Raw genomic sequence first — 22,767 nt, 5'->3', positions numbered from 1 at the left:
AGGTTTAACCCTTTCTGCGTAGTTTAGAACATAAGTACTTCCAAAATTCAGGAAACCTAGAATTGACTGTACGTTTTTCAGCATTTTTGGAGGTTGGAGCAGCGCACATTTCTCTAAAAAGTTTGCTGCCAGGCTTTTTCCTTCGCTTGATAACTCATATCCCAAAAATAGGACGTTGAGGTGGGCAATTCGCGATTTCTTAAAATTGAATTTATACCCTTCAGAAGCAAACCCCAGTCTGATGGTGTTCACTCTTTTCAAGTGCACGTCCTAATCATCATCTGTAAGATAGATGTCATCGACGTAAGACAATGCCTCATCATAGTACGTTTGTAGTAACTCTGTTACTCTGGCTGAAAATAACTCTGGACTATTCTTGAATCCCTGGAGGAGACGGCAATTATTGTCCCTATTTTTGAGAAAGCGGTCAAATACCTGCTTTAAGGTGTAATGTTTTGACAAAAGAAATCATTTGAGATATCTAATGTAGTTTTATATTTTTTGCGCACCATGTTATTCATCAGTGCTGCACTATGCATTTTGTACTGCAAAAGTTTTGCAACAGGATTGTTCATTGATGAGGTGCATGTTTCAATCACCCCTTGGCATTCAAGTTGATTTAAAATCTCCCTGACCTGTTTTTTAGCTTCCTGTTTTACAGGATATTGCCTTTACATTGTTGGTTGAGTTTTCAACTGGATTTTATGGTGAGGGAAATCCTCATCAAATCATACATGATTTTTGTATAATGCTGGGGCCTGCGCTACAGCCCTTTTCTTGGCATATGTGTATTTTTTATGAATTGGAATGTGATTTGAGAAGGCTGGCATAATTATATCTTCGCCATGTGGGCACTCCCTGACAAATTCAGGTGGCCAGTCTTGTTCAGCTAGTAGGATGTCATAACCCTTAGAGAGCTTCTGTCAAAAGAGTGCTCTATTTTTTCTTGGTTTGTCCCCCTCCATCCGGAGTGTTACTTCATATAACTTATGTGGTACACTAACCCTGGTATCTGCAGTTTCAACTTGGATGCTTTCGTCAAGTCCACCGTCTCCACATGATCCTTCAGGATCTTGCGAGCTATGGTTACCTCTGCTGCGCTGTCTAGCATTGTTTGGGCCCACTCTCGTTCTTGAGTTGTGTCCTCAAGATCCTCGGCATGTCCGACCTTTAGACTTGCTACTTCTTTTTGGTGAATTGAGTTTTCTTATTTTTTGGAACGTGTTGTTCGTCTTTGGACTTCACTCGTTCTTCTATTTGAAAGGTACGATAGGAACGTGTATCATTTTCTTGATGTCTATCAGGTTTTCACAAACTATCCCTATTTCTGAGGTTGTACCTTTTTTCAGAGGGCTCCTGTTGAGGAGACCTTCCTCTGGACTCAGAACGCTTCTCTCTAGGAAGTGTCTGTTTGCTATTTTCCCACTTCTTTTTGGTAGTGGTGAGATTATTTTTAATAAAAGCTTTTTCAGGATTTTCTGTTAGTTGGGGCTTTACTGGTTTCCCACCCAAACTATCTCTACCTAGTTCTTCATATGTTTTTTCAATAATTCTGGCAAGTTCAAATGGTTGCTCTGTTATATCTGTTTCTTTTAATTTTTGGCGGATTGCCACTGATGCTGCTTCACCTTTGATGTTGGCTAATAGTATAGCCGAGACCTGTATGAAATCTTTCAGTAATTACATACCCAGATTTAAGACCGGTTCTGGACCGTATACATTTTGAATCTGTCTTAGAACATCTGGTATTACCGCCATAGACGGGACACCATGTGTTTTTGTGTATATTGAAGCAAAGACTGTAACCCATGTGTCGCAGTCCTCTACGTGTGGTGCAATCCCCATTGGTAAACACATTGCTAGAATCCTGTGATTCTCATGAGGTGTACTATCAGGAAATACTGCCTCTATTTGAGTCATTTTTTGAGCTAACCAGAATGGAATTTGTTCCCGTTTTGCGGGTAATTTACTAATGACTGACTGTATAGTCTGTGGTGCAATTTTGTTTGTGTTCCCTTGATGAGGGATGTGCTGTGGAATTCTTACAGCTGGTTGGACTGTTAAAGTCCTCATGACATATTGAACCAACTGCCTGTGTATTTTAATTAGCTGTTTTAGCTGAGCTAACAGTTCAGGAGTTGTCATTCTCTCAATGTCAGGATGTGGTGTATAGCTGGCTAGTACCAGCCATGTGGCTCCTGGTCTACCTAGTGGACCGAGCCTGGTAATGTGATTTTGATGTTCTAGGGCGCCATTAAACTAGAGCTGATGCCCTTGGTAAGTTAGTGGAATTTCAATGTCCTTGAAAGGAACGTATTCTGCTGGTGGTTCCTCTAATTTATAGAAGTGGAACTCGTGTGTTGCTGCATTTGCTGCAGGAAACAGAATCCATGAATAGAATACCTCTGTCTGCCGATATTCATGTGCCTCTATAACAAATATTACTTTACCACCTCTTGGTGATATTCCATTTTCTATAAGTTTTATAGTAATTATTTTCCTTATATTTGCCGGAATCAGTATTGCATCCCGGTCATTTTGTTGGAGATTTGTGTCATCCAAAACTGCCTGAGCTGCTAGTGCAACTATATCTCTTTCATCGTCACTTTCTGTCATTTTGACCGAAAGTTTGCAGAGCAAGTTTCAAGGAGACAATGATTAGGTGCACAATATGTTGGAACACTGTATCCTTCAACGTTGAACAAATTAATAACTAATACATAGGATTTTTTCGTCCTACTCAGTTTAAAGCGGATATTTTTATCCTCTAACCCACTCCAGACGTCTATTGGAGTATTTTACGGGAAAAAGGGGTCTGTGTGAAAAGCACAACTGAGTTACTTTAGAATCTAGCGTTAAATTATCACCTTACCAAACGTTGGGCTCCAAGTAGTGTAGTTCCTATATTCCCAATAGGTTCTGCGCATTGGAATAATATATCCTGTAGTTTAGACGTAGGACTGAGGTCGACTAGGTCTCTACCAAATATACTAAACTTAATTGTGTGTGTGCCAGCTAGCTCAGAGGTCACTAGAAACTTTCTCGAATGAACAAGAATGGATTTGTTTCTGACAACTTTGTTTCCCAAGAATAAGAAATTAATCTCTAGAGTCGCGGAAACTATAGATAGTTATTTCACTCAGTCAATCGTGCATGCTTCGTTTCACCAGAGGTGAAGAGAAATAGAGAGACGGCCGTTTTCAATAAAATATTTATTGAACAGTCTTCTTTCTCAAGCATGAGAAATGAACTGCTGCAATCGTAATACTTGCGGTACAGTACAAAGCGTACAGTACGAAGAGTATTATAAAATAGTATTGTAAAAGAATGATATGCTTTCTAAGCCATAAAATACCTAAAATGCATAAAATACATACAGTGATAAATAATGACTAAAAAGTACTCAACTGGTGTTTCTAAAATACGCCTACCCCGGTGTACCTAACCTAGATCTAGTACAAGGGAAGAAGTATGTAAGTTGTAGCCTAGTTTTAGTATTCTTTGCCAAGAATCTAATCCAAGAATTCTGTCATGGTCTAATCAGCTCCGTACCTTGGTTTTTAGAATGTAGGAGGTCTGGTATCTCTCTCTCAGGACTCGATTTCCCAGCAACCCGCAAGGGTAGCTTGGAAACACTGGAGCTGGATTTCTCAGCAGGAGAAAGTACAGCGTCCCTCAGTGCGTCAGCTGGAGGGTCGGCTTCCTTCGGCACTTGCTGCAGCAGGGTGCGTCGAGCAAGTAGATAGTGGAACTGCTCCAAACCACCGTGTTTTTGTTTGGACAAGTGTGGGCATATTTATACCATGAAGGTGCCGAGTTTGACGTAAGATTGGACATAATAACGTCATTATAGACTTCATTCTCTGAAAACTCCATGATTTTTTGGATAAATTAATGTTCATGCAGGGGGAAGTCCCTGACTGCTGAAGGTGGGTTTTTCCAAGAAATCGTTGTAGATTTTCGCAACTAGTGGAAGTAGCCAGGCCGTATTAGGACTACTTACACTAGGGTCCTAAAACGCTATACAACAATCTATCTATCTATCTATCTATCTATCTATCTATCTATCTATCTATCTATCTATCTATCTATCTATCTATCTATTGCCCTCACTCAATCTATCTATTTATCGCCCTCACCCTATCTATCACCCTCACCCTACCTATCTATCTATCTATCGCCTGCACTCTATCCATCTATCGCCCTCACTCTATCCATCTATCGCCCTCTATCTATCTATCGCACTCACTCTATGTATCTATCGCCCTCACTCTATCTATCTATCGCCCTCACTCTATCTATCTAGCTATTGCCCTCGCTCTATCTATCTATCTATCTATCTATCTATCTATCTATCTATCTATCTAGCTATCTATCTATCTATCTATCGCCCTCACTCTATCTATCTATCTATCTATCTATCTATCTATCTATCTATCTCCCTCACTCTACCGCACTCACTCTATCTATCTATCGCCCTCACTCTATCACCCTCACTCTATCTACCTATCGCCCTAGCTCTATCTATCTATCTATCTATCTATCTATCTATCTATCTATCTATCTATCTATCTATCTATCTATCTATCTATCTATCTATCTATCTATCGCCCTCATTCTATCTATCTATCTCCCTAACTCTATCTATCTATCTATCTATCTATCTATCTATCTATCTATCTATCTATCTATCTATCTATCTATCTATCTATCTATCTATCTATCGCCCTCACTCTATCTATCTAGCTATTGCCCTCGCTCTATCTATCTATCTATCTATCTATCTATCTATCTATCTATCTATCTATCTATCTATCTATCTCCTTCACTCTGTCTATCTAGCTATCTATCTATCGCTCTCACTCTATCTATCTATCTATCGCCATCATTCTATCTGTCTATCTTTCGCCCTCTATCTATCTATCTCCCTCACTCTATCCATCTATCGCCCTCACTCTATCTATCTATCGCCCTCACTCTATCTATCTATCGCCCTCACTCTATCTATCTATCGCACTCACTCTATCTATCTATTGCCCTCACTCTATCTATCTATTGCATCGCCACAGCATCACTCAGTACCACCACAGCATAACTCAGGGGCACCACAACATCACTATGCGCTACCAAAGCATCTCTGAACGCCACAGCATCACTCGTCGCCACCACAACATCACTCAGCGCCACCACAGCATCAATCTGTACAACCATTCAACAACAACTGGTTCAAATATGTTCTCTCAATGTTTCAAGCTTTATTACAAAATGTCACAAAAAGATGTTAATATTTCACTTCTGTTCTTGTATTTTCGTCACAATAAAATACACTGAACATAATCTTCACAAAAGTTATTCACAAAAGTTGAAGCTATTGCAATTATAAATTACAATAACGTTTATTTAAGTATTAATTATAAAAAAAATAAAAGCCATTGTTATTTGTAATATCAATACATCTAAGTCACGTAAATACAACACATATTGCATTAGAAATGCTATAGGTGTCACATTTGCAAAAGTTAAAACTATTGGCATTGTAAATGACAAAGATATTAATTTAGCTATTTTCAAAACCAACACATAAATAAAAAATGTGTCATTGACAATACCAATAGCTCAAACTTTCCTAATGCGACAACTATTGCATTGCAAATGCTTGTTTTATGTGCAGCCTGCCAGTGCTATAGCTGCCCATATGTTGGATCAGAAAACTTTCATTCCTTCTTCAGACAGATGCACCCCATGCTGGGCGTAGAGCTCTGGGTGCCCTTGGTTGATCAGGCCGTGCATGATGTTCTCCAGGCTATTGGCTTTGCAAAATCTGCTGACTGCAATGTTTAGTTTCCTTCTATAGTTATCCACTGCGCTGTTTGACATGGCGCCTTGCCATGCCAGCCTGGTTTATTATTTTGGACCATACAACGGTGGTGCTGCCAAACAGCTTGGCAGCTTCTGCCAAGTCTGCTCAGATGGCATGAAGGAGGTCCCTCCTGCCCAGCTGAGTGAGGTTGTTTCCACCAGTTGGATCACCAAGACGTTGGGGTGCCAGCCCACTGCGGTCTGTAGTCCCCTTAGGGTCCCTGAAAGCTGCTTTCATTTCATCCCTGGATGTCCCCACCACCTGATGCATGTGGCTTTCTGCCTGCCCTTCTGCTTGTGATTGCAATGCACCCACAACGTCTGCATCCGGTTGATGTATCAATGACCGACCATCAAGACCAACCTTGGCAGGTCTCTGCCAATGCAACAAGCACAGTGTCAGTTTGTCCAGCTGTTATGTGTTTTTTTAGATTAGCTGCGGCCTCACGTATGTTTTATATGTGTAGGAATATCACCTGCCCACCGCCTTGATTCCGGCCTCTTGCAACACCTGTTGCACTGCCAATGTTGCCACCCCAATACTGAAGGAGAGCAATCCAAAAGATGCAGGTGAGAGCCCTACCTTGCCTAGGGCTTGACGCATGCCTACTGTGAGCTGAAACTTGCTCAGCAGGTTCCCATTTCTGTGTTTGACTGGTGACCCCTCCACTGTGGGCCGTATTGCCATGTAAGCGAAAAGGCAACAAACTGCGCAGCATCAGGTGTCCTCTATGCATTCCAACTGTACACAGACTCCTTTGCTCGCATGGTCTGTCTTTGACTCTCTCAGCAGCAGTTCTTCATTTGCTATTCCTAGCTTGACGTCAGCTGCTTGCAGCCATTTCTTTGCCGCACCTTTTTTTTCTGGGGCTACGAGCTCGCTGACCCTGAATGCCCCAAAGAACACTGTTGCAAAGGCTGCCTTGAACAGTGTAACCTAAAATGTGTCCCTTGCCACCTCTCCCAGCATGTTCATTAGCTGGGTCAACTTCCTGAGTTCTATGGGTCACAGAGTGTCTGTTTTTTCCCCCTTTAGGTGCATCCACCCTTTCATGGCAGCCTGATGTAGTGAGAGGCTGGCGGTGTTGCCCCGTGTATATCGCTGAAAAGTGTGTCACTGCTGTCAAGTTGGCCTGAGCCCATGATTTCGACTTTTTCTCTGTGTATGCCCACTGGATGAAGCGTTCCACTGCCCTAGTTGTGTCTCCAGGGTTCCCCAGTGTCATAAACCCACCCACTTCCATTGCTGTTGCTGTGTATTTCCTGTAATTGCTACCCGCCCTGGGGGTGAGTTCATGTTGAACTAGTGCTGACAGTCTGCGTTCTGGCAGCCCCCAAAAATCCCCAGAAAAAGGGGTCCTCCTTTGTTCTGCCTCTGGTGCTATCATTCTGAACTTATCCATCTGAGCTTATGAGAGCCTATCCACCTCTGAATTCTCCACCCCGAGGACGTGCCGTTCCTACAGCTCAAGGTTTACCTGCAGCTTTAATTTAACCATGCAAAGCATTAGTCTCAATATTTCCGGGCACATAGCCGGAACCTTTATTGATATCCTGGAGTACCCCTTGGTTGTCTGACCAGAGAGTCAGCTTCATGTCCCTCAAGATCTTTTCCGAGACTGATAGGGCCACTAGTATGGAGAAGAGCTCAAGGAACGTCATGCTGTTGGTTGTACCAAACACCTGCCAACTCTTGGGCTATAGCCCCGCCCACCACTTCCTTCCTAGTATTGTCCTTAAACCTACGCTGCCCGCTACGTCCGTGAATAGTGCTATCTGTTTGGCTGTTACCCACCCTTCTCTCCATATGAGTAGCCTGTTGAAGTCTGCAAGGAATAAATCCCATATGAGCAGGCCCCCCCTTTCCTTCTGTACTTAGCCTGCCATGGTGGTGATTTTCCCTGAGATCTGTTGTTAATTGTGTTATGTGCCTGGCAAAGACCCGCCCTGTCGGCATGACTCTTGTGGTGCAGTTAAGCTTGCCAATCACCCTTTGCAGCTTGTGGAGTGTCACTTTCTCCCCGCTGCACATTCCCCTTATCTCTTCTCTGATCTCGGGTCACTTTGCCCTCTGCAGCCTGGACATTTCTGCTTCTGAGTCTATCTCTATTCCTAGGAATGTGAACTTCGATGCTAGGCCCACCGTTTTTCCCCTCGCCAGTGGTTCTCCCAGATCCTTGGCCATGCATTGAAAAGCAGTGACTGTTTCACCGCACTCACTGGTCCCTGCCCTGCCCATGAACAAGAAGTCATCAAGGTAGTGTAGCTTGCCTCCCTGTGGGTACCTATTGTGCAGAGCCCATTCCAGGAACATTCTTAATTGCTCAAAGTAGGAGCAGGACACTGAGCAGCCCATTGGCATTGATTTGTCAAAGAATGTTTGCTGGATTCTTCTGCTCGCTGTGTAGGATGAGCTGCTTGCTGATTGGTCATGGCGGTGTCCAACCATCACGCAGGTAGACATAGGCAGTGGAAGGGGCTGCTGCCACGTCTACTTAAGGTGAAGCATGGCGCGTCTATGCCGGCGGCCCGCCAAACGCAAGCCTGTCTGCACCGGTCCACGTCCAGCCGTGGCCAGAGGCCAGCCACTATGTCCCTTTTATTGCCTATGCTAGGCAAGATTTACTTGATAACAATCAAGCTATGTCTATCATTCCCCCTTCCCTCACTAGGACAATAAAGGATTTAGGGTTACCGGGACATCCCGAAGATGCAGCCCTCAACCTTAATTGCCATCTCAATACTCAACAGTCCATTAGTACTATTAGTCCCAAACACACAAGCTCAATCAAATCCAACTGCGGGTGATCTACCTGAATACTCGCTCCTTACCAAAACGTCGGAACAACATTTTCGACCTCCTGGAATCTCAGTCCCCGGATATATTGTTTCTTACAGAAGCATGGATGACGTAGGAGTCTTCACCAGATACACTCTCAGCTCTTCCTAATCAATATTACAAACTAATAGATCAACAGGGAAGAAGGGAAGGGGTGTGGCAGCAATCATAAGGAAAGAACTTCATTTGTAAGATGACCTCCCTAGATCTCCCCTTAGTGGAGAATTTAGAAATTCACCTTGAGTCATTGACCGCCCCACTCATGTGTGTACTGTTATACAGGCCACCAAATTATATGCAGGAGTTCTCCCAGGCCCTTGCAGAATCTATGGTTCCACTATTTATAGATCACTCCAATGTACTACTTATAGGAGACCTAAATTACTGGGTTAATGAGGAAATAGAAGGGGGATGGGAGCCCACTGCTCCACCTCCCAGCCCACTTCACCCTTTAGCATTATGGTAAATGCAGTTCATTTTAAATGCTTACTTGAGTTTTTGCTGAAGTGTTTCAACAAAATGGGTGCAGGTTAGTGCTGTCAATCTCTGGGCAAATGTGTTTCTGGATATTATCCTTCATCAGTAGAGATTAAAAAAACTAAATTTATCTGGGGATGCTGAGATAGCGGCCAAAATGTTAAAGGCCACATATTAGATCAGATATGGACAACGAAATTCCCTTTGGGGAATCTGAGTACAGCTCCTTGTGGATGATCAGATCACCATCTGATTACCTTCTCTCTATTCCTGCCTATTGGTAGCTGTCCTTCCAACAGTTCCACCATCATCTCTAGAAATTTGGCTGGGGCTAATCTTGCTGCCTTCTGCGATGAATTAAGAACATCCCCACCTGCTCCAAAGGAGGATATAGAAGTTTTTAAGAGGGGAATCGCTTGCTAGCTTGTTGAAGTCAGCAGGGTCTATGCACCCTTTCACAGGACCATATCAAATAGAGGCTATGAGGCCAATGAGTGGTTCTCAGATTATCTGAAAACTGCAAAACTAGCCCTTCGATGAGCAGAACTGAAATGGCGGACCAAGTACTTGCTTGACCTTAAAATATTGTATACTTGCAACTTAAAACATATAAAACCTTAATAAGCTAAGCAAAAATAAGTTTCTTTACAGGTAAAATCTTGAATGCCCCTAACAGATCTAAGGAGATATTTAAGATTGTCACCGACAACTCTAATCCAGAGACAGTCACACTATCAGTTATACCTACTCAAACCTTGTGTGACTCACTCAATGCTTTTTTTGTAAATAAGATTGAGGCTATTAAAAATAGCATTTCTCCCTGCTTAACACACAATAATCAATCTCTAGGTGATACTAATAGTTACACGCTCTCCTGCTTTGCTAACACAATGCAAGAGGACCTAGAGAATTTTTTGATGAAGGTCAAGTCAGGATCTCCAAACAATATCTGCCCCGAAGGTCTTGAGAGTAGTAGTTATATATTTTGCCGATCTAATACTTTCAATTCCTAATCAATCAATCAATACTGGGATCATAGCCAGTTCCTTTATTAGGGCAATCATCGCACCTATTTTAAAGAAAGCAGGAACAGATCCTTTGAATTTGAAAAACTATCGGCCCATTTCCCTCCTGCCATACCTGGCAAAACTACTTGAGGCTCATGTAGCTTGCCATCTCTGCTCATTTTTTGAAGAGTCAGACTTCCTGGACCCATGTTAAGCGTGTTTCCGACTAGCACATTCTTCAGAAGCAGTATTCATGCCAGTTATCGATGATAAGGAAGGAAAGGAAAATAATTAGACAGTGGTAACACTCAAATTCGAAAGGAATTAGACAGTGGTAACACTCAAATTCTGGTGCTGCTTGTCTTATCTGCAGCCTTTGACATGGTTGACCATACCCTCTTGGTTGACTGCGTCAGGGTTGTGGGCCTCTGGGACACATCCATCAACAGGGTTGTCTCATTTTTTTCAGCAGAGGTCCAACTAAACTGTTGGGTGCCACAGTCCCCCTTCCCGTCCCCTCATCGGTTTAATATCTACATCCGCCCCTTGATCAGCGCTCTTAAAAAGAAGGAAATCAATATCTCCAACTATGCTGACGACATGCAACTGCTAATCACGAGCGGCAATAGTCCCCCATCTAGACAGCAGTTTCAAGACACAATGCTAGTTAAACTCTGATAATCAGAGATTGTTATTACAAAAAATAAGGTGGACCGCTGGAATCCTTCCCTCTGGCCCAGTGGGATGGGCTTGCCTCCCCCGCCCAAAAAGGCGGCAAAAAGCCTCAGGGACATCATTGATGATGGAGTTATCTTTTAAGCGGCAGGTAGGAGCAGTGACATCCGCATGCTTCGGTCGACTCCTGCACATACAAATGATAAAGAAATTCCTTACTAGGGAGGCAGTGATCCAAGTTAGAATAGCTCTAGTCTTGTCACAAATTGAGTACGCCAATTCTCTCTCTTTGGGCCTCTCCAAATTACTTCTGTGTAGGCTCCAGCTAATTCAAAATCAGGCCTCTCGACTAATATACCATCTATCCAAATATGGACACATCTCCCATGTGACTAAGGAACTCCACTGGCTGCCTGTGGCACAGAGAACCATGTTCAAGGTGTGCTGCACAGTCTTTAAGGCCTTGCATATGGCCTGCCCAGCCTTTGTAAAATCCTGAGTTAGTAAATACTGTCCTAGGATAGAACTGAGGTCCAGCCACCTACACTCTCTGAATATTCCCCATACGAAGAAAGGACAGGAGTGTGTAGGTTCACCGTCATTGCTCCTCGAGCCTGGAATTCATTGACATTGGAACTCAGGATTACCACTCACTATGTTAGATTTACGCAACTAGTGAAAACATGGCTCTTTAAACAGACTTACCAATAACTGCTGATCTATATCGAATAAGCTTCCCAGGGCCAAGAGACAACTTGGTGAATGTGCACTCTACAAATATTCGTTAACATAACATGTTGCCCCTTCCCAATGGAAAACCTTGCAAATGAAAGATTGCAGCGTGAACCAGGAGGAGGAGGAATGTGGACTCAATATCAGCTTTTGCCATGTGGGCCCCTTTGCCTGCAGCCCTTACCAAGTCAATGCCATTGTCCACCACGCCATAGCCCACTGAGCATGCCTACAGACTGATCCCATCATTTACTAATGTGCCTTAGGGGAAAGAAAAGTAGTGTATGCGCGTTCACAGGCCTATCTCTTTTTTAGGTTCCACCCCAGAGACAAGGTCTCCAGCCCTTTAGGCCATGGGGAAGTTAGGGGGCCCTCAATTTTTCTGAGCTCTCTCTCCTTTTCTATCTTTTGTCGCACCACCTCTGGGTGTTCCAGGGCATATTTCAGGTCCTTTACTTACCCCCAGGTAGGAGGCGGGCCTTTAAACAGAATTACAAATCCTTCCTCAAATCCCTTTACCAATAGGTTGGCAGCTTTTTTGTTGTGATATCTGTTGACTAGCTTCCTGAGTTGGTGGGTGTTGATGGGAGATCTGGCTAGCTGAAAATTTCCCCATCCTGCTTGTTTCCCCCCAGCCTTTGCATCCCAACCAATCCTTCTTCATCTTTTCTTTCTTATCCGCATTGTATTTGCTTTGCCTGCACCCTGATGCTGGGTTTGTCCCCCCACAGACTAAGCATATGTGCTAATATTGGTATGACGCGCACCATGTGCACTTGTTGGCTTCATTTTTTTTTTTTAATTGCTGGCGGCCTGCTCAGGGTTCGTGCTTTCCAGCTGTCGTGTGATTTAGGCTTGTAAAACAGCTTGCACTTCCCCTTAAACGGGGTGTTCTGAAATGGCTGCTTGCTTTTCCCCACCCAGGTCCTGACAGGCTTTGCCACCAACATCTTGTGCCTGAACCCTGACACATCTTCCTCGTTCCACTCCATAATGGGGTGCATTTGCATTTTCAATCTAAACTCCTTAACATAGTTCAACAGGCATCCCCGGGGAACTGCCTATGCTTCCTGTGGATGTTGCCCTCATATAGCCAAACATCCACTGCACATTGTGGGAACTTCTCCATAATAAGCGCATGCCATTATTCAGACCCCAATTGAAAGAAAAATCCCTAGGCAGTCAACCGGTTCCAATGCTTTAACAATTCATTACAACAGAAACAATATGATATAGAAAAATCAGTGTTGGTACAATGAAGCTATATTAAAACATGTATAAATATTTTTTAACTTAGTTTTTTCAAAAGATGTTTTCATTAGAAAAATACTCAAACAATTCATAGGTACAATACAACATATTTTCAATGATACACAAATCACATTAATCTCAGAAAACAAAGGTAATCTGGGAAGGAAGGACAAAACATCAATTCATACATATAAACATAATGAAATAAGTATGGTGGCTATAAGATGGATCTTCTCAACGCGCGTTTCGGCACTTAAAGTGCCTTCATCAAGAGGGCCACAACCTTATCCTAGAGGACAGATAACAACTCTAAAAAACATAATTCTTAAAAACCACACTAAGTTCTATATTATACTAAGAGCTACCTTGTACCGTGCATTGCCAAGAGAAAAGGGGAAGGGGAACAGGTCGGGAGCTCTTGAGAGATCAGCTCAAGGGATCGGATTTATCAGGAGCAAGAGCCCTCACACACCCAAGGGGTGTCATGCTTCATCATCGGGCAGCTCCTCATTGGGCCGCTGCTGCTATGCCCAACGGGGCTCTCAGGGGAGGCTCTGTGCGGGAGTTCTTTTTGGTTGCCGATGTTAAGAGTGAGGTGCTGTGTAGATGTGATAGTGTGAGTAGATTGCAATGAAGTTGTGCTGATGGGCCACGGTGGTGAGCTGGCTGGTTCCCTTGCATGGTGGTTACTGGTCCTGCCAAGCCCTAGCAGTGAGCTGGATAAACCCCTTGCATTGTGGTTGCTGGTGCTGCACGGCATGGTAGTGAACAGGCTGGGCAAATCGTCTGAAGCAATTCCGGTAATTGTGGTTAGATGTCATTGATATGGGTCACTCTTGAATGTTGATCTGTGCACTACCCGCAGATTCCAAAAGTAACCTGTGCTGGGGCAGCGGTGTGCTTATAACCCTTTCCACTGTGCCCTTCTAGCATATGGCTGCGTCTCCCCAATTGGGAGGGTATCAAAACATCACCTGGACACCTATTGGGCAGGTATTTTTGTGCCACCTTTAGAGCGCAATCTTGACTTGGGGGAAGCGGGAAGAATCCCCCCTTGCTGTTGCGCACTCTGAAGTCTACGAAGCCAGCTTTTTCGGGTCCCCGGTGGAATTATGGTGCTGGCCCGTAAATCCCCCTCGGGGCGGCCCCTGCCTAAAATCTGAGATTTAGGCAGAGAATTGTATAAAAGAAAAACATTGAGCATTGTTTCATGGCTTACGCCTTTGCAGGTACAGCTTCAGTGGCAGCACAACTAGAAATCCTACATGCCACAGGTACAGTCTTCTCAGTTCAGCAGACACATTTCACCTAATTATTTTTCCAAAGACGACTGAAACTGAGGTGCCTAAAAATGTTTCAAAGCTGTTGCCTCTCCCTGAAGGTATCGCTAGCATTTAACATACTCCTAACATGTCAAACTTGCAACAACCTTAATTTACTGAAAGTAAACAAGTGCCAACCCAGTAAAACTGCAGACAAGAACCATTGTTATAAACTCCGAGTGGTGTGGCAAGAATGTCCTCGCACAAGTGTTGATTCATAGTTGCATCCTCAAAATATGTGGTTCGGGACATGTTTTCCTCCAACAGCATTTACTCTCTGAGTCAAATTCAACTTGAACATTGGTGTTCCTGGGCACAATGCCAACAGTGTGTGCAATAAGATATTCTCTGACATTGTTAACTGGTTTACAATTACAGTCAGGATAATCCCGGATAACTGAGACCTCAGCACCAGGCAAATCTCACCCCTCCTAGAGGCTTTGGCATAGCACAATTCTAAGACACTACCACAGAGGAACTGATATTTAGTTTGAAAATCTGAGAACTGAACCTGAAGATTGTGTAAATGTATTTTTTTTTTTGCAGTTCATGTGCCCAGGTCCCTGAGAATGCAAATGTTATTCCTAAGTGACCAAATTGTGGATAAGTGCCAGAATATACTGGATGAAGACAAAGGGAGCAATTTAGTGCTTGACAAAGCATACCATAAAGTGGAGGCGCACCCACCACGCCTAACACACAGTTTCCCCACTTTATTGCAAATCAAGGGAGTACAAGAAGGCCTATTTACAAGCTTGTTTGCGTGGTGCAGGAGCGATGCAATCCGTAAGTCAGATTTATGAAGGCACACAAGGTCACTTTGTGTGGCTCTGGGTGGCTGCATAAATCTGGAGTAAGGCAACACAACGCAAATTTCTGCATTGCCTTACTCTGACCTGTTAAGGCATTCCATGGGCGCTGCGTGGGTGTTCCCACACAACTCCCATAGTTATTGACGCAGTCCTTGCTTTACCAGAACTGGTGAACCTGGGAATGCACCAAAAAGATACACCTTCCCAGTAGAGTAGTAAAGAGGATAAATATCTTTATTACTCCTCGTTACTGCCTCTTTCTATGTATGCCACATTCTGCAGCACACATGAAAAGAGGAAAATGAGACTCAGGATTGGTTTTGTGCAGGAAGGTGTCCCTTCCTGTAGGCAGGATTGTTTCCCTCTTGTCACAATTCTTTAGGGATTTTGGGGCATATTTACCAAAAATTCACAAAACACAGCACAAGAAGTGACCTTGCTGCGCTGTGTGACAGGGAAAGGGCAGAAATATGCCATATTTAACATAATGGGCATAATCCTGTATTTTCTCAATGTTTGCATGCAAAGAGCTGCCTAGCGCTAACACAGCCACCCTTTACATCATGTAAAGGATGCCTGCGATGTAAACAGGATTGTTTTTCTACAAGAAGGAAGACCTTTCTGCACAAAAACAATCTTCTGAGGCATTTTCCTCATTTTATGTGTGAAAGAGGAAGTAACAAGAAGAAATAAAGATATGTTTCACCTTTGCGCCTCCCTTGGGAAGGCATACCCTCTGATGCATTCCCAGGTCTACCAGTTTTGGTAAATCTGAGAATGCTTCAGAATCCATGGATTGATGCAAGGGAACACCCTTGCTCCACCCATGGAACGCCTTCTGAGGGCAGGAGTAACACAACACAGTGATTTGCCCTGCGTTGTATTACTCTGGATTTATGGAAGCCACTCAGAGCCAGGCAGGGTGGCCATGCGCGGCTTGATAAATCAAACTTAAGGGTTGCGTCACTCTTGCACCCTGTTGCGTGGTGCAAAAGCGATGCAACCCGCTGATAAATATGCCTCTTATTGCTCCCACCGCCTACACTTCCTCTCCTTTTTAAATACCTTTTCTTGCAACATTCGGCCCAAAGCGAAGTTCATTTTCTCAACCTCAGGCCACATCGCAGATTTCAGGACTTAAGTCCAATGCTCACCTTGGAATTTGTGTATGAAAGTGATTCTCGGCGACCAGAACACAAACTTTCCTCTCTAATAACAGATTTTTTTTTCGAACAGAAATGTTACTTTAGACACCCAATACTTCTTTAATGCGGCGGTTGCGTGGCGTTCAAGGCATTGGTCCTGTGCCTGTATTCAGGGGCGGGGCATTGTGAAGTCACTGCTCGCTTGTGATGCGTTGTTACTAGCAAGGGGTGACCTAACCAGGGCCGTAGCTTTAGGAGGGTGTTACGCCCCCCTAACACATGTATTCTCTGATGGATAGTTAGGTACAGGCAGGCGCGCAACACCCATTGGGCTCACCGGGCTTCAGCCCCTCCCGTCGCCTCCTCTGGCCGGGCTAAGATGACACGCACTGAAATGATGCAAGAAGGCTGCGCATCGATCCCAGAATGTGATTTCTATTATGCTTTCTGAGAGGCCCAGCAGCCCGAGCCAGCCAGCCAGCCTCAGACAGTTTCAGTGAGGGAACCCCCCTGCCCCCACCCCTTGTTTTCCTTTAGAGTGGCACCGCCGAGGTGAAGTCCTTGCCTGAAGGCAGGGATTTCACCTAAGCACTTGATGGGTTGTGAGCATGGGGTGTGAAGATGTGCACCACACTAACAGCACGTTAGCATAGCCACAAAAGGGGCTAATTTCCAAATCAACACACTGAGGAAACTCAAACCCTTCCTCCCTGCCAAAGACTTCCAAACTGCTGTACAAGCTTTAGTCATCCCTCGCATAGACTACGGAATTGTGGCCCTCAGCGGACTCCCGCTATCCACAACAGCACCCCTAAGAGCCTCCCTGAACGCTGCCGCGAGACTCATTACTGGCTCAAGAAAACATTCGCATATTTCCCCAGACTTAAAATCTCTAAAATGGCTGCCTTTTGAAGCCAGAATACAGCTAAAAATTGCAATAATGACACACTCGGCCGTGCACCACAAAGCACCCAACTATCTCGCGCAAAAGTTGTCTATATCAGGAGGGTCGAGATCCAATCGTAGTACAAAAAATCTACTTCTGAAACCTAGTAGATTCCGGAAAGAAAAAACATACAAGCGCTCCTTCTCAGGAATGGCACCCAGGATCTGGAATGCGCTCCCTCCGGAAACGAGGCTTATCTCCTCCACTGCACTCTTCAAGAAAGAGGTGAAGAGAATCCTTCTGGCCAAGATCTCCTGAACCTTACAGAGACTGGAACTGAGTCTCTGCATCGCGCTGTATCACTGATCACCCTGCCCTTTGGCACTATCCTCCTACCTAGGGGGTCACTACTACACTACTCTCTTTCTAACGACCAATATATGCTACTCTTTGCTGTAATTATATTACTTGTTTACCTGACTGTATTTTGATAGGTTTTGATATGTTTCTGTACATTATTATTATCTTCTATGTTTAGTGACTACTATATTGCTCCCATTATCTTGTTCATCCCTGTTGCCCTTGCCCCTGTCTCTGTGAAGCGCTCTGATATCTGTAAGGATCTTGTTCGCGCTATATAAAACTTTGAATAAATAAATAAATAAATAAATGGCCAGTTAAGGTGATGCTTTTCCTTTGTAAAGGAATTTCTGCTGGCATCATAGCCCAGGGTGTGCTGTCTGTGCACTTGTATAGATGTGTATTCCATACAAGTGCACAGACAGCAAACCCTGGGCTATGACGCCAGCAGAAATTAATTTACAAAGGAAAAGCGTCACCTGCACTGGCCATCCCTTTTACCCTGCTGTCTGTGCACTTGGATGGAATTCACATCCAAGGCGCTGCTCACCAGACAAATGGTGAACAGGGCCATGGATCTTTCTATTTTCGCATCCAAGGGCACCAGGGAAGAAGCAGAGGAGCCTCAGGCAAGGAGAATCCAGGTGAAATTTGACCCACACCTATCTACTCTGAGACCTTCGAGGGGCTGGATGCCAGGACACAGTGCTGCTGATCAGCCAGACTCCACAGTATAGTATCAGAGGAGCAGGCAGCAGTTTTTTTTATGTAAGTTCAGCACAGCATTACCTACTGCCTGCATATCTAGGTTACTGTGAATGTTGTTCTTGACTTACTTACATAGAAACGTCAAAGAGGACAGTCCCCTCCAAATATGCAAATGTAGTGCAAGTTTGTAGTCTTCATTTTTTTTGGGGTGCTAGTGGGTAATTTTAGATTTCAGGGTGGGTGTGGGTTTTAGGGTGCCAGTGAGTAATTTTATCGTTCAGGGTGGGTTACGGATTGGGGTGCCAGGGGGTAATTTTAGGGTTCTGAGCGGGTATGACTTTTCGAGTTCCAGGGGGCAATTTTAGGGTTCAGGGTAGGTATGGGTTTTAGGGTGCCAGGGGACATTTTAGGGTTCAGCATGGGTATGTGTTTTGGTGTGCCAGGGGCAATTTTAGGGTTCAGGGCAGGTGTGGGTTTTGGGGTGTCAGGGGGCAATTTTAGGGTTCAGGGTGGGTATGGGTTATGGGGTGCCGGGGGGAATATGTAGTTCAGCATGGGTATGGGGTTTGGGGTGCCAGGGGTCATTTTAAGGTTTAGGGCAGGTGTGGGTTTTGGGGTGCCATGGGATTAATTTTAGGGTTCAGCGTGGGTATGTGTTTTATAGTGCCAGGGGTAATTTTAGGGTTTAGGGCAGGTGTGGGTTTTGGGATGTCAGGGGGCTATTTTAGGGTTCAGGGTGGGTACGGGGTGCCAGGGGACATTTTAGGGTTCAGCGTGGGTATGTGTTTTGGTGTGCCGGGGTAATTTTAGGGTTCAGGGCAGGTGTGGGTTTTGGGGTGTCAGGGGGCAATTTTAGGGTTCAATGTGGGTATGGTTTATGGGGTGGCAGGGGGGAATTTATGGTTGAGGGTGGGTATGGGTTATGGGGTGCCGGGGGGAATTTATGGTTCAGCATGGGTATGGGGTTTGGGGTGCCAGGGGTAATTTTAAGGTACAGGGTGGGTGTGGGTTTTGGGGTGCCATGGGATTAATTTTAGGGTTCAGCGTGGGTATGCGTTTTATAGCGCATGGGGTAATTTTAGGGTTTAGGGCAGCTGTGGGTTTTGGGATGTCAGGGGGCTATTTTAGGGTTCAGGGTGGGTAATGGTTATGGGGTGCCAGGGGACATTTTAGGGTTCAGCGTGGGTATGTGTTTTGGTGTGCCAGGGGTAATTTTAGGGTTCAGGGCAGGTGTGGGTTTGGGATGTCAGGGGGCTATTTTAGGGTTCAGGATGGGTATGGGTTATGGGGTGCCAGGGGAATTTATGGTTCAGCATGGGTATGGGTTTTGGGGTGCCTGGGGTAATTTTAAGGTTCAGGGTGGGTTTGGGTTTTGGGGGGTAAGGGGGTAATTTATGGTTCAGCATGGGTATGGTTTCTGGGGTGCCAGGGGTAATTTAAGGTTCAGGACGGGTAAGGGTTTTGGGGCTCCAGGGGGGTGATTTTAGGGTTCAGGGTGGTAATGGGTTTTGGGGTGCCAGGGGGTAATTTTAGGGGGTGGGTATGGGTTTTGGGGTGCCGGGGGGGTAATTTTAGGGATCAGGATGGGTATGGGTTTTGGGGTGCCAGGGGTAATTATAGATTTCAGGGCGGGTATGGGTTTTAGGGTGTGAGGGGGTTAATTTTAGAGTTCAGCGTGGGATGTGTTTTGGTGTGCCAGGGGTAATTTTAAGATTCAGGGTGAGTATGGGTTTTGGGGGGCAATGCATCAAACTAACACAAATGTGTGCTTTAATTGTTGTCCAGTTTCAAATGCAGAATTCACCACATTTTTTTCTCAGCTTCACCTGAGCATTAACCGATCCTGATTATCTGACATTTTAGCTCCGCCCCATTGATTAACATTAGCCACGCCCCTTCATCTGCCATGTTAGCCCCCCCCCCCCCCGAAATTAAGACCTAGTTGCGCCCCTGGGTACAGGTGCTAGTGAAATAGCGCTACGTATCGCACTTCATAGTATATAGTTTTCTAAAAGTCGCTCACTCTTCACTACACACCACACATTCAAACAAAACTCTGACAGAAAGCGGTTCTCGGCCGTCAGACTTACCCGAGCACAGTATTCGGGGAGATTTTTGAAATCCGCCTGCAGAATGTTCCCAAGAAAGGGCAGGGAGGTGGGTCCGGGTGGGTAGCGGTCCCAGCTCCTCCGGCGCTTCATGAAGTCATAAAGCAGAACAAAGACGCTGAAGAAGAGAGCCAGCATCGTCAGGAAGGTACCCGAGGGCAGTAGGGACCAGGGTGCAGAGAGCAGACCCATGCTTGCTCTTTGCACTTTCTGTTTCTTCTTTCCACCCTCCCCGTTCTGTGTTTTAAAGTATAGGGCTTGTTTATTAAAGAAGGTTATGCGCCAGCATACAGAAACAGTGTCCTCCCGCTGCCCGCCTCTCTCCTTTTTGCTTCTCTCTGACAATGTCTTCTTAACCGGTGCCTGCCTCCCCTCTCTCTTCTTTACCTCACGTCCACACTTGTATCCCTTCCGCTCGCATTTCCTAGTTCCGCCCAGTTATTTAGTTTCTGCCTGTCAGGGTACTTCCTGCCTGCCCTGCCTCTTCTGTCTCCTCCCAGTAATATGTATTTTCTACCTGTCACTTTGCTCCCCCTAATTATCTCAGTGTTTTTTTGCAGGCATGTGATCAGTTGGACAGACGAGTGAAAGTTTATGACAGGACCTGTGGCTGGCGAGCCAAGACACTAAAAAAGCCAATAAGCTTGTCTTTGGTATAATGTTGCTGACCCAGGGGTCGAAGTGCATTTAAAAAAGGATGGGGCATTCTGGTATCGTGATATGTGTCATTGCGAAGCTTCAAGTGACTCCATCAATTAAAGCCAATACCGGCTTCTACCCACCCTTTACATTGACGGATTGACCAGCTGCGTACATTTACATTTCTTTCGGGGAAGCAGCAGGCACCTTGGCAAGAAGGTTTGTTTATCTGTCTGCCCTTCCCTCCGTTTCACAGTGCAGGAAACCCCAGCCTTACCCTTCAGCTGAAGCAATTTAAACGTCGGAATAATCCGCCCTGCGACTTTTGTGTTTCTGAAAACTCAGGGGATCTGTTTTACTTAAATTAAAAAACGTATGGGCACGTCCTGCCCCACGGATCCCGCCTACTTCGACCACTCCTCTAAACACATGGGCATAGATCACACCTAAATACTCATATGCGGACAGATTATAGATATCAATTCCCACATAGAACACATCAACAGACATCCACAAATATAGGTGATGAGTCACATAGGTACTTGTGCCCACAGACTTACATGATTGCATGCACACAGAAAATCGGACTTGTAGGCACCCATCAACGCAGACCACCATGCATATAATCACACGAACACAAAGGAATAATTCGGCAGGCACCTATACACAAATACCAAATACCCAGAGATTTACACGTACAGAACTATACAAGCATACCGTATGTATATTCCCAACTCACGTGCAGGCAGAAGCTACACAAGCAAGCAGGACACATGGAAATACAGAGGGCAGATAGTGAGAGGGAAAGACACATGGACAAACAGAAGGATACAAGCGTCTTGTTCACTCACTATGTATTCCCTGTGTAGAGAAAACCATATTGAAGTGGGGAAAAGCGTGGAGTGTGAAAGCCCATTCAATACTTGGCTTCTCTTTGGAGAAATCCGTTTTCTAGAAAATGGAAACAATTTTACTTCATTCTTCTTTTCTATCCTATCCTACTCCTCTTTGGAATGATCACACGTGGGTATACGTACACTGTTCTTTACATGCTCATCCCTTCTTTGGCCTCTTTGGTACATTTGGATGCAAAATTCCGGCAGAAAATGGCGCATGATGGAGAAGATTAGGCATATCTCACGCCATACACGCAGACATTAAAGTCATATGTGCTCCCTCTGAATAGAGTGTTCCAGTCCAGACCAGACCATTTAACTCTGAGTGGTAACCGAGAGACGATCCAAAGAGTTGTTCATGACTTCAAAATAAAGAAACATATTTAGCACTGCAAGCCAATACCTTCAACTTTCGAGAACTAACATATCGCCTCAATATGTCTGGGTTTTTAAAGACATATTGAGTGCAAAATATAAGCCCCAGAATTGTTGTCTTCATGTTTTTCATCCAAATATATCATATCCCTGAATCAGATCCAGGCATTAATGTCTGAGAATCATTTCCACTGCACTTCCTTACCCTGTTGACACACAATTCAGGTAAAGGCACCACAATATTCCAGCAAATAATGTTACGCTTTTAAATATAAGATGGGCAGTTGAAAATTTGGAGGTTATTTTCGGACCAGATTTTAAAGCAGGTAATTGGATATATTGATTTACCAAACTCTGGCCTAGGACTGCCAGCACTCAGGGCCAGATGTAGGTAATTACGATTTACCTACTCTTAAATACCGAATCATACCGATTCGGTATTTAAGAGTAGGTAAATTGTAAGTAGGCAGATGTAGGTAATTTTAATTTTAGAATTACCGATTCTGTAGGATTCGGTATTTACCGATTCGGTAAATACCTTTTCGGTATTTCCCATTGATTCCTATGGGCCTTGAAGCCCATAGGAATCAATGGGAAATACCGATTCTGTATTTACCGAATCGGTAAATACCGAATCCTGGCAGGGGGAACGGGGTGTCACTTTGACACCCTGTAG

The 22,767-nt window shown here is 44.5% G+C and overlaps 1 protein-coding gene across 1 annotated transcript in view; it reads right to left on the bottom strand.

The window, feature by feature from the left end:
* The window catches only part of LOC144753053 (cytochrome P450 2D6-like), a 466,095-nt gene extending 445,406 nt beyond the window's left edge, over positions 1 to 20,689 (bottom strand). Inside the window, exon 1 of the mRNA XM_078640854.1 lies at positions 20,164 to 20,689. Coding sequence (XP_078496980.1) covers positions 20,164 to 20,373 — 210 coding nt within the window. The 5' untranslated portion in view covers positions 20,374 to 20,689. The remainder of the gene's footprint in view (positions 1 to 20,163) is intronic.
* Between the last annotated feature and the right edge of the window lie 2,078 nt (positions 20,690 to 22,767).

The sequence above is a fragment of the Lissotriton helveticus genome, chromosome 1_1 (assembly GCF_964261635.1).
Source record: "Lissotriton helveticus chromosome 1_1, aLisHel1.1, whole genome shotgun sequence".
Taxonomy (NCBI): domain Eukaryota; kingdom Metazoa; phylum Chordata; class Amphibia; order Caudata; family Salamandridae; genus Lissotriton; species Lissotriton helveticus.
This window is presented reverse-complemented; position numbering and strand designations above follow the sequence as displayed.